The 18,841-nt window shown below is 33.4% G+C and overlaps 2 protein-coding genes and 1 non-coding gene across 4 annotated transcripts; 2 read left to right on the top strand and 1 right to left on the bottom strand.

The window, feature by feature from the left end:
* Positions 1-705: 705 nt before the first annotated feature.
* Positions 706-779, top strand: Trnan-guu. Its single transcript has one exon. It is a non-coding gene; the product is annotated as a tRNA-Asn (tRNA).
* A 1,423-nt stretch (positions 780-2,202) lies between these two features.
* Positions 2,203-11,197, top strand: LOC106717830. Its single transcript, XM_045679044.1, has 9 exons — positions 2,203-2,424; positions 7,389-7,675; positions 7,786-7,881; positions 7,970-8,136; positions 8,734-8,837; positions 8,951-9,049; positions 9,284-9,403; positions 9,486-10,565; positions 10,928-11,197. The coding sequence occupies exons 1-9, from the start codon at positions 2,419-2,421 to the stop codon at positions 11,135-11,137; spliced, it is 2,169 nt and encodes a 722-aa protein (XP_045535000.1). The 5' UTR covers positions 2,203-2,418; the 3' UTR covers positions 11,138-11,197.
* A 3,255-nt stretch (positions 11,198-14,452) lies between these two features.
* LOC106717695 (methionine aminopeptidase 1) lies at positions 14,453-18,421 on the bottom strand. Of its 2 annotated transcripts, none has more exons than XM_045678974.1 (6): positions 18,251-18,421; positions 16,820-17,090; positions 16,557-16,728; positions 16,141-16,435; positions 15,223-15,359; positions 14,453-14,596 (listed from the first exon to the last, which is right to left on the bottom strand). In XM_045678974.1, the coding sequence occupies exons 1-6, from the start codon at positions 18,366-18,368 to the stop codon at positions 14,486-14,488; spliced, it is 1,104 nt and encodes a 367-aa protein (XP_045534930.1). In that variant the 5' UTR covers positions 18,369-18,421; the 3' UTR covers positions 14,453-14,485. The 2 variants fall into 2 exon arrangements, with proteins under 2 accessions (XP_045534930.1, XP_045534929.1); XM_045678973.1 differs by lacking the exon at positions 18,251-18,421 and adding an exon at positions 17,156-17,365.
* Positions 18,422-18,841: the final 420 nt, after the last annotated feature.

The following is an 18,841-nucleotide window of genomic DNA, read 5'->3' as shown; positions in this document are numbered from 1 at the left end:
TGCGCAGCTAATTAAAAAAAAATTATAGAATGCGAAATTTTAATTAACGATTATGCGGACTGTTAATATTTAATATTTAATTTTAAAACATTAAAAACGAGTGGATTGTAATTGTAAATAAAGTGCTCAATAAAATTATTTATAATTTGTTAGTAATTAAGAAAAAAATACTTTTCTGTAAATAAAACATGAGGGATAAAAATTTTTTTATTTTAAAAAGATTTTTTTCAAAGACTGAATTATTCCTTGAGACGATATAAGATAAATATGGAAAAGAAAAATATGCCTCATCAATATAACCATCAGGCCGAGGTAGCTAGAATTAGGCTCCCAATGCTTTCCACAGTTTGCGGTCTTGCACGTAGCGCATTCGGCGACTTCGTACCCAGGTCAGCGGTCTATCTACAATGAGCCTGATTATAAAGGCCGTTGATACCAAGATATCCGCAACAGTACTAAGTGTTAATTCGAATGGTTACAACCAAGGATGATTAGAAGTACATTAAACTGTAATTCTAAATTCTATAAGCCGGAGAAATATCTGTAATTATAGGCCACTAAGTAACAAAGTCTTCGATGACTTATTGCTCGGACTTGCACTTTGCAGTTGTCCCTCGTTTTGATCAATATGACGTTCTTTAAGACGATGGCTTGCACACAAACATATAAGATCTATTCTATATCAATTCTAACTAAATACGTATAGCCTCCGTGGCGCAATTGGCTAGCGCGTTCGGCTGTTAACCGAAAGGTTGGTGGTTCGAGCCCACCCGGGGGCGCATATCATATTTTGTTATACTAAACGATAAACAAAAATTTAGTGAAGATTTTAATCAGTATTTATCAAATGTTATCTCACCTAACTATCCGTCTGATAGTCAGTGAGTTAAGTGAGAGAAAAAAAGAGTAACCGGTCAAGTAATTAAATTTAAATTCCATTTAAGAAACTGAATAAATGACTTGAATAAGTGTAAATTGGTTATTGCTTTTGTTTTTCTTTTATAACAAAATATATTTATAAATTAATACTCTCTAGTGTATGTGGAACTTGATATAAAACCATAATGTTTACCTGGACTTTAAATAGCTGCTTAATTTGTCAAATGAAACTTTGCAAATATGTTTTGTTAGGCGTTATTCTAAACCACAATTTAGAATGCATACAAAGTTTACTTGTAAACCGTGTGTATTTTTCTTAAACTCAGACACAATAAATCGCTTTATTGTGTATACATACTTTTGGGAAGTACGATGGTAATTTAATCTAAGAGCTAGTAGCTTGTTCTATCCCCTTTTAAGTCATTCATAATTAAATTTTATTTTAGAAAACAGATTATAAATTAACAAAGCTCACCATTGATTAGTAGCATTATTGTGTTATATCATTTAAAGCTTTATGCTTCCATTGGTATCTTCATAAAGTTCGATCTCTTGTGTCTCTTGGTTTAAAGATTAGAAAATTAATTTCGTAACTTAAACTCAAAATAGAAATAATTCTTACATACAATAATAATAGAGACTAGTTGATCGTTGACTAACTTCCTATTTGTCGGGGCTCATTTAACTTGCCTTCTACCATAAGCTGTAATAAAATAAATATTCTATAAACTGAATGTTTGAATACTGAAATTATAAAATGATATATCTTTTATTCATACAACTGCTGCCTTTGCATTTACTGTATCAATTTTGCAAAAGCGGTAATGCTATTCAAAGTAGAAATTTCAATGTAAAGTGTATTTTTGATAATGTGCGTAGTCGCAGCTAAGTTAGCTGGAGTTAACTTTTGTGTTTGATAAATCCAATTCTGTATAAGTAAAAAAAATTTTGTGACTAATTGCTACTTTAAAAAAATAGCTATTGTTTTTAATAACTAAAATTTATGACACATATTTCACGACGAAAGAAAAGTTGTGGATTCGAACCGAAAACTTGGTAATTTTTTAATATCATTTTTATTTATTATATTATAAACTATTTAATTTTAAGCTATAACTAAAATAAGTAATAGTTTTTTTTTATTGGGAAGTATAAATGATAAATTAAATCAATATCTAAAAATAAAGTGTACATTGCATTTCTAAGTAATTAAACATTTTACGCATCAAATATTACCCATCCTTCTATACACTAAGTAAAAATATCAAGTGGGGATAGTTATAAATGCGGACAGTGACCTATTTCATCCCACACACATCGATTCAGCCACCGTTCGACATCGATGTTTTAAACGGAGTAATAATCGAGTGAAAATAATCCAATTCTGAAATCGATTTTTTTGAATACTTTACATTTTCGTGTATTAAAAGCAAAGATAATATTTGCATAATCTGTTGTGAAAATGACATTTTCATAGATTATATAAGTGATCATAGTGTTTGGACTTTTATTTTTTTAAGGTTAGCCGTTACTTCAAAAATGAAGGTTAGTACAATTTTGCATTTGAAATGAAGCAGTAATTCTTATTAATTTTATATTATACTAGCTGACGCCCGCGACTCCGTCCGCGCGCAGTTAAAAAAAATGGGGGGGGGGTTATGAAAAATAGATGTTGGCCGATTTTCAGACCTACTGAATATGCTCACAAAATTTCATGAGAATCGGTCAAGCCGTTTCGGAGGAGTATGGCAACGAAAACTGTGACACGAGAATTTTATATATTAGACTAGCTGTCGCCCGCGACTCCGTCCGCGCGCAGTTAAAAAAAAAAATGAAAAATAGATGTTGGCCGATTCTCAGACCTACTCAATATGCTCACAAAATTTCATGAGAATCGGTCAAGCCGTTTCGGAGGAGTATGGCAACGAAAACTGTGACACGAGAATTTTATATATTAGATTTTAAATGAACAATTATTGGATTTTGGGTAGATTCCGAAAAATAGCACAGAATCTATAAATGCAAAATGTTTTATTGTTAAAATATTTTTTTTTTTGACGGACAAGAGATGCTTTTTGCGATTTTTATTTCTCTTTTTTAATAACATGCGAGTAAACGTGATAGTCCTTTATAATTTAATATCGTTTTACATCTAATACGTACATATTTTACCAATATAATGAAAAAAAATTAAAGAAATAATTAAAGAAAAATTTTTTTTTTTAATTATTTCAATTTTATAAATTCTGAAGTCAGTTTTCATATGCTTTTTTGATACCCTGGTAAAGTGGCAATAATCTGAAAATTCTAATGTTTAGACAGTTCTTAAATTGCCCATGAACACACAGTTTATTATAATGACAAATTAAATCCTCTTTGCCTGCAAACTTTGTGTCATTAACTTCTCATCGCGTGTCGCGCGCGCATTTCATACTTCTTCGCATACGATAATTTCACGCTCGATGCGTGAATAACTTTGACGTTCACATATTACGACATAGTGCAATCTAAATAAAGTAAAATTACATTAATACACAAATAATGCCCAAGTATTGTGCACACAGCACAAAGTAATGCCCACCTTTTGGTAATTTTATGATGGTTAAGTAATATTAGGCAAGCAGCTTAGACCCTTGTTCCAAACGGCGAATATTGACACAACATTGGTTGATGATGATGATGATGATTGGTCGTGAACAACGGTTATTGTTTCGAGTATGAGAGACGTGGTCGCTCCAGTGGAAATGATTCATTGGGTTAACCTCGTAAAGCTAGAGGCGCGCGATTAATCCCACCAGTGTAAATAACATAATTTAGTTCTGACAAGTCACAGTCCCAACATCATTCTATGTCCATATAATTGAACGACAAAAAAAAAAGATTGACACTGGCACCAAAACATTTTATGGTGCCAGTGTCAATCTTTTTTTTGTTGAGTGTGTGAGTGTGTGAGTTGTCATGTGTCATTTCCTGTAATGACAGCAATGACAACTAATTTGTTACTGAAGGATATTGTAAATTTGGATGCACTTCCCAGTATGCGACGTCCTTTTCGGGTAAAATGTATATGGATGATATGACGTGTGTAGTAGAGAGCGTCCTAGACCGGTCCGTTGAGATTTCACATCGCGTCTCGTACAACCGTTGTGACGCACTTAGCTAATAGAGCATTGCAGTCCATAGCGGTTAGACAATTATAAACATGTTACTTGACACTGTAACTGTAACAGGTATTAAATAATATTATAAATAATCATTTAAAGATAAAGATATGCTTTAGTTAAGCAACCCTTTTGTATCCATAAAGATTCTTAGCTTAACTGTTCAATGTAAACTTAAACTTAATTTTTCTGTATTGCAATAAATTATTTTTCATTTTCAGTTAGCCGTTTTAAAGGTTGAAAGAAAAGTGACGAAACAATATAGTGTAAAATTATAAACGGTTGTTAAGGAATGACGTAGATTTTATTGAATTTATAAAGAGTACCCATTAAAATTATTTATTTTTTTGTTTTTGGTTGGCGCTATGCCCATTATTATTAGGATTACTCTAGACAAACAAAAAACGAAGGAAAATTGCATCAACTATGCCCAATCGATTACTGTAAACTAAAAGGCGAGCCATGTTTTTTTTGTTAATAAAATAACGTCAGAATCACTGCAGTAATTATTGATTCTTTCAAATGGTAATGATTCAAGCTCTTATCGTGGGTTCCTGAGCAAAATCTCTGTTTACAACACATTGTTATCTGCTTTGTCAAATATAATGACAGAGATCACGATATGTTTTATACGAAGTTTTTGAACTAAGAAACTCATAGTTAATGATGTTAGTAAACGTAACGAAAGAAAAACTATGAGCACAATGATAAAGAACTGTTATTATAGCTTACTGCGGATGATTTGCTTCGTCTCCGTTGCAATTGGAGTGCAGAGGACCGTTAGTTATGCAGACTGCAGACCGCGAGCATTAACAAGTTGTAATAACATACAACGTTAATAGTTTCCACTAGACTTAGTTATAACTCCTAAGATTATTTATACAAAAAAGGTCTGATAAATAAGTATCTAATGTTTAGTTTGCGTTTATTAAGATTTCATGTAAATAGATTGTAATGTTATGTAACGATGATTGTAATTGATGCAATGAACTATTAGGCCATTTGTACACAAGGCAAAATAAATCTTCAAAACCAGGCGATTTAGTTAAGCGACTACTATGTCATATAGATTCGTAAACAGCGCCGATGTTTCTATCTGTCAAAGAGTCGCTTGTAACTTGTTCATTTAGATCGTCGTCGTGTGAAAATTGGCTGCAATTTTTAAGATGACAGAACAAATCTAAACAGTTGACATATTGTCGCTATGCCTGTAGGAATAAGCGATTCGCATCGACGATTCAACGTTGTGTATGAAAAGCTTTACATATTATGACCGTTCTAGACGCTTGGTATTTCCTACAAACAACCACAATCATCAAATACGTGCCAAACATCGAACACATACATCCCTATGTTTGTCGAACATCCTTTATTTGTGATGAAACCGCAGAGACGCCGATTACTGACACAAACAGCGAACACAAAACATAACAAGCAAGCACCAATCCACAAGTTCTTGTTTATTGTTTGGTGTTTGCTGTTCGCTGTTTGCCAAGTGTGTGTAGCGAGCTTTATGCTACAAAAAAATCTGATCCTAGTTGGTGAATAATGGATATTAGATAATAGCTACGAATGTAGTATAAATTTTTACAAATACATAAACGTAATAACAGTATTTACACAATAAAAAAACATCAATTGCATTTGTCTTGCGTGACCAATCAATAAGACATTATGTACTTTGTTAACCATTTGCGTGATCAAGTAATTGATTGTGACACGAGAAAGAAATCATTTCATGTCATTAGATCCATTAGAATATTATATCTTACTTAAATTAACAGTTCGAATGGTTAGATGAATGTATGGATGTTGGTTAGAAGGTATCTTCGGAACGGCTCAACGGCATTCGATGAAATTTGGCATACATCTAGAAAAGAGTCTTGAAGAATACATGGCTACTAATTAAGTTTTTTTTTTTTAATTCCAAGCGGATGGAGTAGCATGCGACAGCTAGTTAATTATACAGATAAGTAGAGTAAATATACATTTAGTAAACTAGCGTGTTATATATTTTAACCACATAATTTAACTTCAGGCTGGTGGTCAAGTGCTGGATTGCTCATTTTTAGATCACATTAAAACAACATTGTATGTTAATAATAAGAGTACCTTCACACTTAAGTCATCAGCGCGTGAAATTTGTTCGACCAGTCGGTTTCACGCGCGGCCACCCGTAGCATGTCTCTGGTCGTTCACACCGACTAATCGCATGATTCGATTAATTAGCGTTTGAAAAGTGAAATGTTCACTCTGTTGTAGCGTCTTCATGTCTCCATTTGATTTATTACATCTCATTGCGTGTAGGTAATTTTGATACTAATCTCCTTTAAAGTTTTGCAATTTATGTAAAGTCCTTGGCCACAATGTCTAACAAGTAATACTTAGTCAGTTTTGTAAAAATAACAGGTCTTTTTTATCCAAATCTGTACTGGTTTTTTCTCCTTTTTTCTTGATGTCACCTTTTTTTACAATTAGACTGGCATTAACATTTTCAGGTGATCTGCTAGCTTGCATATTCGCACAATGATTAATGTATTGATTTAAAAATTCAAAACTAAACGTTAGTGTGACAGCGCCTTTATAACAACGACTTTGAAACCTCCAAACAAAAAAGTAAGAAAGTCACCTATATAGAATTCTAAGCAGTGATATGTGCAGAATGCCTGCGAGAATATCACCGGCGAACTCTCTTCGGAAGCAAACCGGTCATACGCCGTGTTTCCAACACCTCCCTTATATAGACCACTTGTCGTCTGCACTTGACTCATTAGACATTATTCTATAAATGAAAAGACAAATTGTAATTAAGTTCAAAACAAATACGTTAAATTTAGAATGCACTAATATCCTTTTTCAGAGGTACTGTACTTATCCAATTTACTGAAACCCTCGAACTAAGATGAAACATGTGTCTTGAATACTGGCTAAATGATAAACCGTATAATCCATTCCATAGTTTTTAAAATTATTGTCCTTAAGTACAATCTGTCAGTACTTTGTATTTAAATTGTTTAAATTTTCGTAGGACATTATAATAAATTAATTAAAAACTAACATATGATCTACCTGTGACGGCACTGTGATCTTCCTGATCATGTCGCGTCTCGCATTACGGTCCAGGGACCCTGTAGTCGGTGCCGACACCGCAAGATCATACGCGAGTTAAGCAGTTCTTAATCAATTTAGGAATCTGTTTTGCCTGACTGAGACTTAATATGAATGACCATTCTAACCTAATTCTAATTTATAGGAATAAAATTGATGTTGAAGAGTATGGTGTCATTAACTTACATCTTAGTATGATACTACGGGCATATTAGTGATTCATAATCTATTTGTTTCCAGATACATCTAGTGTACATGACGATATGTTCGCTGTCACAAGCGGCATATATCAGTCGCATGGCGATGGTGCGACCGCGCTCGCCCGCAGTATTCCGGCCCGGCGTCGTCCTGCAGCGACCGTGGCATCAACGCGTGGTACCCGCGTACAGATCACCTTATGTTATGTATAGAGGACCGATGCCACAGAGGTGCGTACGTACAATTACAATCGCTACCACATGCGACATATCTCCCATCAGCCCGCAATGTACCAATGTTAGTACCAACGAAGATGTAGACTTTAGGAGGCACTGGAGTGGATGCTTGACGGCGAAGGTGTTGATATGTCGTCATGCCCATTAGGGAGGGGGGGGGGTGTGGCTTGGCATACCCAAAGCACGAACAAAATAACTTGTAGTGAGTTAAGAAAGGTGCGTGCGGAGCGGAACAACGACAAAGTCACGCTCACCCGAGATTCGGTCCATATGACATACGAGTCGGGTGGTGGAACAAGGTATTTCTACTAATTTAATTATTGCAGATCCCTATAGTAGTGATAAAAACAAGTGAATCGCTTCCCAAATTTAATAATATTCAATGAGTCTAGAACCAATTTCTCTCAGGTACGCTGTAAAGCCACACGTGCACTTCCGTAACGCGATCCCGGGAGGTCCATGGAAGACAGGCCGACAGCCGCTGCCGGGTCCAGACTACGAGCTAGTGCGGGCCGCGTCCGCGCCGCCGTTGCTGCAGACGCACGGTGATACAGGTTGATTACATCAGCACTGCACTACCTCTATACTATACTGCTATTTGGGTGTGCGTATTTTTATAGCCATTTATATTATAATAATTACGCCAGCCTTCCAGATGCTTTGAGTTGTTCTACGATGTGGTTAGAATGAGATCGGGTCGGTCAATAAATGACATCAATTAGCAGGTGAGGACGTTGAGTACGTTTGGTATATTTGGTTATCAGTAGGTTGTAGGATTGTCCTAGTCGGGTTTTGTGGAGAACATTGTTACCACTATAATGTTTAAAATCACAACAACTATTAAGCACTCAGTGTTGAAATAATTCTTGTATGCACTAAAATGTAGCTTTGCAATCTATCTTTGGTGTGCTTTATAACTTATTCGCGCACAGATTGCACAAAAAAATATTAATGTCCACGGCAATGACAGTCAGTAACATAGTCATTATTATAATATAAAAAAGAAAACTATCATTACAATCATTTAAAAAAATAGAATTACATAGAATATATAATGTACAGTTGGAAGAACAATTATTATAATTTTAATGACTATGATTGTGACATTGATTGCCGTGGACAGTGCAATTTTTGTCAGTCATGTATGACAGCAGGTGCAATACACACGATACCAGCGCCGAACCTCAGCCTGTCAGAGAAACCCATCGTCGTTGCTGACACTGACACCGCGAACACTGAGCCTACCACTGAGCCAGTAAGTAGTAGATTGACTTAGAATTGGTGAAAACCTAGGCTTTAATTGATCCAACAGCTATATAAACCGTTAGTTTGAATAGTCGGGAAAATTGTCAATTTCATTATCTACAGGTCAAAACAACATACGAAGTAACTGAAAAATATTCGGAGCCCCAGGTGTATCAAATGCCGGCAAAAATCGAAGCTCCTACAGGATTTTCTAAACAATCAGTAAGTGAAAAGATAATTTAATATTCAATTAAAAATAATTGAAGCCCTTAAATAGAGTTCTACTAGTTCAGGAGTGAAGGCAACACCAACTAATCTGTACTTACTGTGCAACAAAGATTTCATTTCATTTCAATTAATTTTACAGAATATTGTTAGAACCATAATAAACTTAAAGCTACTAATTAATTATGTAATTAAAATGTGTGTAGAATAAAAAAACACAGTATCTTTCAGTCCTTAAAAACACCCGAATTACAACAGTTCGTACAGAATGGAGCTTCTTTCCCATTGTCAGCGCAATACGGACATCCGTCTTTACCTCTACCACAAAACCCACAACAGTTTGCAATTCAGGTAATAAACCATTTATTATGTCTCCTTTTTTAATTAAACTATGTAAAGATATATGGTAAATTAAAACATGATTGTCTTTTAGGGTCTCACAGATATATCTGGCCATCAAGATCTTCTCCAAACAGCAGCTGAAAGAATAATCATTCCACCGAGCGCGCTCTACCAAAATGATCCAAACTTTTTACAAAAATTACAAAGCCAATTATTACAACAATTCCCTGCAGTCGAATTTATACCTTACACGGCTGAAATACAACCTCAAATTCAACAAACGACACAGTCCGAACTATATTTATTAGAAAACGAAGTCATAACACAACAAACACCAATATCTTTTGATTTAAAATCAGATGAATCTCACAGAAATATTGTGCAAAGAGAAACTCAAGAAGCGTCGCTATTATCTTTAGTTCCACAACCATTTACTCTTAGCAACGTAACAGAAAATATAACTGAAACAATTATACCCAACGATCAACAGAACGTAACAGATACCTCTGAAACAGATCTTCCAACTACAACTGTCAAATATATAGAAACTACAACCGAACAAAGTACTACACCTATATACTACGCTCAAGTCGGTCAAAGCGTAGGTAATATCGTTGCTAAAGGATTTTATTCGGCTATTAACGATGTCAGAGCAGCAGCCGCGTTAGCACAAGTGGAGAAAGTTAACGAACTTGCACACATAGATAGCTCAACAACAATTAAATCAGACACAGTTCAAGAAGCGACAAACGAATCAAATTTATATAAAGAAGAAAGGAATGAAACTAGCAACGAAATAAAACATTCATCTAATGATATAAAATTTGCCGGAGCTCCATTTGAAAAAACAGCTGAAACGGTTAATTTCACTTATAGATTATTACATACCCAAGAAGATTCCACCAAAAATAATAGAAATGGTAACGTATACGCTGGACAAATAGTACAAGCAATGATCAGTGAAGATAAAGACTTCAATAAGGGTAAAGCGAATGTATCATGGCGACCACCTTTAAGGTTATTTGCGATACCACAAAACAAAGCCGACAATCCACAAAAGTTAAATGTAGTGAAAGCTAAAATACCACCAAAAACTAAACTGACATTTGATGATAAAACTGGTGAGCCCGTGTTGAGAATTTACGCGAGTTATTCTGAAAATCCAATTCAGGTAAGAAAATTTAATCAATTACTGTTTTAAGTCACCAACCTAGGTAGCAGCCTGGGCGAGATTTTTACAGTGCCTACTTTTACCATGCCTGGGGTTAACAGGATTATGTGAGACTGATTCGCAGACTTGTGGCGCCTCTTTCTCACCAGCTCGCTGGACGGTCGCCCAAACGTGCCCTATTCTAACGCCGGCCATACACTTCTCGAATACTTAGATTCGTTTAACCATCAGAAAGGGGGACCCTTAGTATAAGGTTATCAATAAATCTACAATAAGAGGCTGCTTTACCACTTGCATTTACATATATGCATTTTACATATGCCGAAAAAGTAATTACGATGTTTAATAACATTTATTTACAGAAGGAGATAGTGCTATCAAAATTATCGAATATAAAACATGTTAAAGAAGCGGTAACACGTAAACAAGATGCAGTAAACAATTGGAACACAGTTACTGCAAAACCATTTGAAAAGAAGATACCAGATGCAAACCAAATATCACAGTTTGGTTTAAAACTGCGCTCTAGAAGTGACGATTACATACCCATCTTTGAAGAATATGAAGAATAATTAAGTATACATTAATTACAAAGCCAACGAATAAATTTAAGGATAAAATGTTATTTTGTACGCTTTTTAGCCGACTTCAAAAAGAAGGAGGTTATCAATTCGACTGTTTTTTTTTTTTTAATGTGTGTTATAATAATTCGAGTCATACGAATATAGAGTTCTCTTAAAGTGGGTTTTGACTGGAGTAATACTTTTATTAATACATACATCTCTTTCTTTCATATTGACGAAATGGAGACAACAATATGAATATAAATGTCACGTCATTAGAATTGTAAAGTTACAATTTATTTGAGAATAATTCTGTTATTTAATTGGTAAGGTTTCAAATATAATTAAATATTAATATAAGCTTTAATCTATATTTGAGTAATTAATTTTAAATATTCCAAATCTTTAATAGAAACAAAATAAAAAACAGTAATCAAAAAGATTCAACTATAATGTGTAGTTAAATTAATTTTAAATTTCTTTGATATTTATTAAGAAATTTATAATTACAATATTATTTCAACAAGCATTTTTTTTTTTTTTAGTAGGAAACAAATGAATTCTGAATTTTTTTCGAGAATTAAGCTTTAAGGTTATTTGAAAATGAGTAATAAATCCTGTCTTGGACATATTTAATTGTAAATATATTTAATTCTTAATAATTAATGCATTTATATCATTGTTTATTTATTTTATGTTTAAGATAATAAAATAAAAGACATTTAAATATTTTCAAAAAACTTTTATTATACAAAGTCACTATCAAAACTCAATACATTAACTTTAATACAACATTAAAAAACATTCCTATTCATTTTTACATTGTTCGTTCAGTGCAACATGAAATTATGTCCCGTTTACAATATACCAGTACAGTAACATGAAATTATGTCCGGTTTACAATATTCCAGTACAGTAACATGAAATTATGTCCGGTTTACAATATTCCAGTACAGTAACATGAAATTATGTCCGGTTTACAATATTCCAGTACAGTAACATGAAATTACATTCCGGTTTACATTATGCTAGTACAGAAAGCGCTAGCCTGGCATGGACTGTTTTAGCTCACTGGCGCCAGTTTGTGTTTACATTATTCCAGCGCTCATTTTGGGCGCTACTATCCTACTGTACTGGCATAATGTAAATTAGACATTAATTGGAAACAATAACTGCGGGTTCCGACTGTTGAAGTACGTGAATTAAAATCATATTATCACTCATATTATCTTTGATAAAAACAGAGAAAAAAATATTTATCTGTACAAGACCACACTATTGTAATTTTAAATAGAGAATTAATGAATACCCAGTTCACATTATTCCAGTCATCAACTAGCAGGCCTTTGATCTTTAATCTTTAAATACACTTGGTTCATTAATATGTCACTCTTTATCACAACAATACTCTTGATAATCATTTTCAATTGGTCTTTTAAGATCTTATTCACTCCAGCAGATGAGGTAGATGTAGCCATTTGAAACAAATGTGTGGCATTCGCCTTATCAAGTGTTGAGTACACCGACGATTCGAAAAGCTTTGCTGTGTAAGATATCAAGCGTCTGAGGGTGCACATGATAAAGATTAGAGATAATCAGCCAATAATGTTAATCTTTGTCATATTACTGAAAATAATCAATTTCCCATTGCTATCCAGTTATCTGCCAAAATTAAAGGTGAACATTGTTGACTGGGTTGCGGCAGGCACTGACACTGCACATTTGTAGCTTTAAAAGGCAAAATGTACAAAGAAATATTAACTCATATTGGTTGTGGTTGTTTCAATATTTTACATACCTGAATACATTTGCTTAATTGTTTTGTGATTAGTTCTGAAGATTTAAGAAATTTGATTTTATTTTTTGTTAATGTAAACACACAGTTGTAATCCAGCAATGATGTAATCGCTGGACTGGAATAATATAAACTAAGTATAACATGACGAAATAAACAATGTAATGTCACTGACCAATTGTTAACTTCGACAATTTATATTTGGACTAGGAATATAAACAAATTGTCACCTACTTCAGTCTATAAAAAGAGACAACAATATAGTTAATAATGTGATGAAACAGTAAACCAATATTTAAATGTCCTAATTAAGCAACATTGGTTGAGTTAAATTATTATATTTCTGACCAATATGCTTTTTAACACTTGTATACATTATATATACATTTGCAGTGACACTTGTATACTTACTATAGTGTTTTGCCAAAGATAATGAAAGGGACAATATGAAATGAAATCACTGTGATGACTCTATGGTTACATATCTGATTATAAAATTAATTCATTAATTAACAATGAATTATAAAATTAAAAATATATTGAAACAGTGAATTTTCACTGTCGAAACACATACAAAAATATGCTAAGTATTTATTTTTGCTCTCGCATTTCAATAACTAAGATAAAGAATTCTCCAACAATACACATTTTATTTATCTATTCGAAAATCAATTAAACTCATCTAGCGTTAAGATAAAAATAACTTTATTTATTTAAACATTAAACATTTGCCCGCTCATTGAGATTTAATTAAAATATTTTAATGTACTTTTCTACTTCATGATTTAATTATCACATTTCTATTAAATTTGCATTGAATATTAGGAATTATTTTTAGCTTTTCTTTTTACCACAGCCTCGAAATTATTAAGAGATTACCTGAGAAAAAACATTAAAATTAGAATTCGAATGATAATGTACTTTTTTTTGGAATTGTAAAAATGGTCAAGTACACAACCAATTGGCATCATAATAAAATAAAGATAGAATTAGGAATATATTGTCATCTTTTTAAGTCTTTAAAGAAAAGAAGTGACAACAATATAGTTATCCGTCCGCGCGGAATTATAAAAAACTTTATTAGTAGCCTATCTGTTCTTCCAGACTATACTCTAAATCTATGCTAAATTTCATCAAGATCCATTGATCCATTCCAAAGATACCTTCAAATATCCATCCATCCAATCGTTCGCATCTATATATATAAAAGAAAGTCGTGTTAGTTACACTATTTATAACTCAAGAACGGCTGAATCGATTTGACTGAAAATTGGTGGGCAGGTAGCTTAGAACCAGGAAACGGACATAGGATAATTTATACCCCGTTTTCTATTTTTTATTCCGCGCGGACGGAGTCGCGGGTAAAAGCTAGTTTATAATATTAGTAAGATGTGCAGCTGACTATACTCGTAAACAGCTGAAATGCTTGTCATGAGTAAGGTGTCATTAGATTTGTATGCCCTGAGTATATGAGTGCAGTCAATTGAATTAATCAGTTTTAATATTTTAAGTGTGTGTTTTTTTTATTTACCTCAATGGACGGGTAATAGTTACTGCATGGACTAGGAATTAGAGTTGATTTTCTCCAGCTGGTCCATAAACCAGGGCCGGCCACCCTCCCGCTTCGTTAGTATGTCACATCCTGTCTCCGTCACTAGTAGAGTCTGCTCAAACTAAAATTACAAAAATAAACATTTTAAAACTGAGAACTGTGCTGTTTTAAGAAAGCGGCTAAGACATTAGAATATTTATTATACACAATACATACACACTCACACATACAAAGCACACACGAACAACACACCAATCTAAATCACATGTATGCAAAAGTTAGTTTTTTTCTTTTCTTTTTTAAATTATAAATGATTCTTTTTTTCATTTCTTTTATCTCTAAATGTAAAATCAATTTAATGATAGGGGGAAGGGATTGTCTCCTGAAACACAGGACTTTTTTTAAATTGAAAAAGTTAGCACTTGACCATGATCCCACCCGATGAGGTGATGATGTGGTCTAAAGATGGTACTCGCTAGCTTTGTAGATGCATATTCACTCTACTCTTGAAGGCCCACACACCGTGCTTGGACGGAAAATCTGACGCCGGCAACTTATTCCAATCATTAGCAGTATGCACAAGGAACAATGATTCAAACTTTTTTCAGGTTCAAGAACCAAGGCTCCCACATAATTGTGTATATGAGTGTTACAATAAAGCATTTATTTATTATTTATTTATACATTCCGATAGTTACATGAGCTACAGATTTTAATTTGTATTAACTTTTAAAAAGGTAAGGTTACCTGAGCAGACCACGATCCATCAGCTGTGACTGCAGTCCAGTGGTCCGGCCACTGCTCATCTCGCCATCCACCTTCGTTTATCATTGGCTCAATGGTGAAACAGTGGCCCGGTTTCATTACACCCACAGCTTTATTCTCTGCAATTATCCATCATAAACATAAGTAATTGAAAAAAAATCACCATTATTATAGGTTACTAGCTTTCACCCGCGACTCCGTCCGCGCGAAGTTAAAAAAAAACAAAATGGGGGGGATATGAAAAATGGATGTTGGCCGATTTTCAGACCTACTCAATATGCTCAGAAAATTTCATAAGAATCGGTGAAGCCGTTTCGGAGGAGTTTAACCATAAACACTGCGACACGAGAATTTTATATATTAGATCTATGTGTTAAATTTTAATAAATGTATTCATTCATTCTTTGATTATCTTATTAACATAGCTCACTTTCCCATTACCATGGGTTTTTTTTAACAAGATAGAATGCTTTGACAAATTTATATAGTAATATAAAGAACATTTTAGTACCAGTAATGTATACGGTGATCACTATTAGCGATGAGAGCTTAAAATTTTGTCTATTTATAATGTTTTCTTACTTATTTTAATTTTTGATGTATTTTTAGAAGTAATTTTGAATTATTTATTTCATATTATGATAAATTTTAAGAAATTCCATCCAAATTGGGTTGGAGAAAGGCAGGCTGCTGGCCGTAAAACTTAAGCTAAAACTTTAAGGTTTATAAAACCTTGTGTGCCAACCCCACGTGAGTAGGACAAGGCCCGAGAGATGATGAGAACTCATCGTATTATGTTAAGCTATATAATATATACATATAACTCTAACCAAAGCATGAAAATGTGTTTAAATATTATTTATCTATGTACGATTTTTTTATTAAAAAAATTTTACTCACTGGCATAATGTGGAACATTTGGTGCAGTATGAAACAATCTATGTATACCATGACCGCAATAAGAACGTACAACACTCAATCCATTCGCTTGTGCATGCTTCTGTATAACATTTCCAATCTCCCTGTACTTTTCACCGGGTTTCACAATATCAATTGCTTTCTGCAGACACTCATATGTGACCTGAACAAGTTTCCGACTTGACTCTAGTATTGTGCCAACAAAAAATGTCTCATTTAAGTCACCGTGAAATCCTCTATGGTAGACTGTTACATCTACGTTGCATATATCACCATCCTGAAATAAGATACATATTTTGAAATTACAAGCAAAATTCATAAATTTTCTCAAATATGTGTAAACAAGAAACGAAGTTGATATCTATCACATTATAAATTATATTCTAGTTAAAATATACCTGCAATGGACGTAAATCTGGTATGCCATGACATATAACCTCGTTCACTGAAGTACAACAGCTGTTTGGGAAGTTGTGATAGTTTAATGGACTGGGATAACATTCTCGTTCAATGCAAGCTTCATGTACTACTCTATCTATTTCATCAGTTGTCACACCAACGTCACAGGCTCTGAAATATCAGAATTATTCAGTACATTTTAATTAAGATAGTAAACAAAATTTTAAATTTTGTTTATTATATTAATTAAAATTTTACTCACCTCGCGGCTTCGTCAAGTACTTCACGGCCAAGTCGGCAAGCGACACGCATTCCTTCAATTTCTTCATCATCCAAAACCTTAATCTGTCCAGAACCCTTTGCAGCGTTTTCTGAGGCCGGGAAACCTGTTGGGTGGTCGGCGTAATCTGGACGACCTATATGTGGAGGCACGGTTCTCTTTGGACCGGCCGGAAAAGGCCTCAATTTCCCCGTAAAATTAAAGGACGGCCACGGATTATACTCAACGTTCGAACCATCAGTACTTTCACCCTCTAAAACAAAACATATTCATACTAAAAGAGAAAAAGTCACTCCACAAGCTAACCTAAAAACTTACTCGCCAATGAGTGGATAATTTTGTGAGATTTCCACGATTTTTTGAAACAGTCTTGATTGCAAAAGAACGACCCCTGTATGCCAAGTTTTATGCATGTCGGACATTGTAACTGAGCGATTGATTTGCAACCGGGAGTTTCGCACATTCCAATACCAATAGAAGCCATTTTTTTGCTTTCAATTGAAGTTTAATTTGAAGTTGATCTTTGCTTTGAAGAATACGATGTCAAATGTCAAACAATTCGAACTGTCATTGAAATTTGACAAATACAGATAAAAAACGCTATTCAGTTTGGAATAAACTGTTTCATACTAAGAAAACGATTTCTAAAAAAATTAAAATCTTCTAGTCAATTCCTAATAACATTTCATGATTTTCAAATACGAGCAGTAATAAAAAAATCAGTGGGCACAATAAACTTTAAAAAAACAGAAGATATAATTGTGTTGCTGCAATAAGAAGTGCATAAAATAGTTATCAGCCCACATAAAAATACGCGAAAAACTTTTTAATTACTCCACTATTATGAAAGCTCTAATAAATATAGATCATTCAATCTGTGAATTAAAATTTTTATTATTATATTAAGTACGTGGCTGAGAGGAAACGCTGCACCGCCTATACTGAAAATAATACTTAAAAAAAAGTTTAGAAGAACACAATGCAAATGGTATGCACATATTACTTTTGGGCTCCACATTTTCTCTCGTCGTTCCTTGTATTGAAATTAATGGACTATAAGGCATTTCCAAATCGGTTACTCTTGTGTTTTGAAAATTTCTGCAAATATACTTTTTATTAAATCAGTACTAAAATACTACGATCTTGCATATGCTGTACAATACATGAAAATAATTTATAATCTGGAATATTAGTGATGACGCACGAGTCCAGATTCCAGGATTATAAATGCAACGCCCACTTTTATAATACGAGGTGCGAGCAATAAACTTTATGGCTGTTGCGGTGTTTATGACATATTCAAAAATATTTGTGTTACAGCTAGTTTATGGCGTTATATAGATTTCTTAGTCTCAATTATTGTGAAGTACGAATATGTTTTATCGTTACTTAATATATTTGAGAAATACTTACTGAATAGTGAGGCGACTTGATACAACCAACCGTTTGGTAAATCTAATGAACGTATAAGTACGTTTCTTGACCTAATATACATATAATCCCATGTAGTTATTAATTCAGTACTGTTCATTGCACAAAAAATTACAAATAGAATATAAAATTAAGCATAAAAATATGAAACTGATAATTTCCAGTGAACGATGAAGTCACATTGACGTAAATTTCGTACTTCTAAACAGACGCGTTCTATTTTTGAATATTTATTATTTCCCGCCATCTTAGTTCACCATGGAACTGTACAAAGAGTATCATAAAATGCACAGTCCAACACAAAATACAGCCTACGACTAAATAAAGTGTGACTAATTCAGATACAAATTAATTTTCAAATTTTTGAACTTATTCAAATGTATTTGAAGGACAAAACGGCACAAGTGAAATACCATTAGACCTTCGTTTAGGGACTTTATAACATCACTAAGTCTGAAAAGAATACTGTTTGGGGTCTTCCAGGACTATGCCAAAAACTCTACTTCTCTGAAACATAGAAGTTATGAAGAGAAAATAATTATTTAAGTAGCAGTTTTAAAATTAATGCGAATA

Source organism: Papilio machaon, chromosome 8, assembly GCF_912999745.1.
Source record: "Papilio machaon chromosome 8, ilPapMach1.1, whole genome shotgun sequence".
In the NCBI taxonomy this organism is placed as follows: Eukaryota; Metazoa; Arthropoda; class Insecta; order Lepidoptera; family Papilionidae; genus Papilio; species Papilio machaon.
The sequence above is the reverse complement of the archived record's forward strand: the minus strand, read 5'-3'. Positions and strand labels throughout refer to the sequence as shown.

Coding starts and splice junctions, on each gene's coding strand:
- LOC106717695 (XM_045678973.1), bottom strand. CDS start 17,321: ATGGCTTCTATTGGTATTGGAATGTGCGAAACTCCCGGTTGCAAATCA. Junction 17,091..17,155: donor AATTATCCACTCATTGGCGA/GTAAGTTTTTAG, acceptor GTTTTGTTTTAG/AGGGTGAAAGTACTGATGGT. Junction 14,597..15,222: donor ATGGATCGTGGTCTGCTCAG/GTAACCTTACCT, acceptor TTGTAATTTTAG/TTTGAGCAGACTCTACTAGT.
- LOC106717830 (XM_045679044.1), top strand. Junction 7,676..7,785: donor GAAGATGTAGACTTTAGGAG/GCACTGGAGTGG, acceptor AATAACTTGTAG/TGAGTTAAGAAAGGTGCGTG. Junction 7,882..7,969: donor GAGTCGGGTGGTGGAACAAG/GTATTTCTACTA, acceptor ATATTCAATGAG/TCTAGAACCAATTTCTCTCA.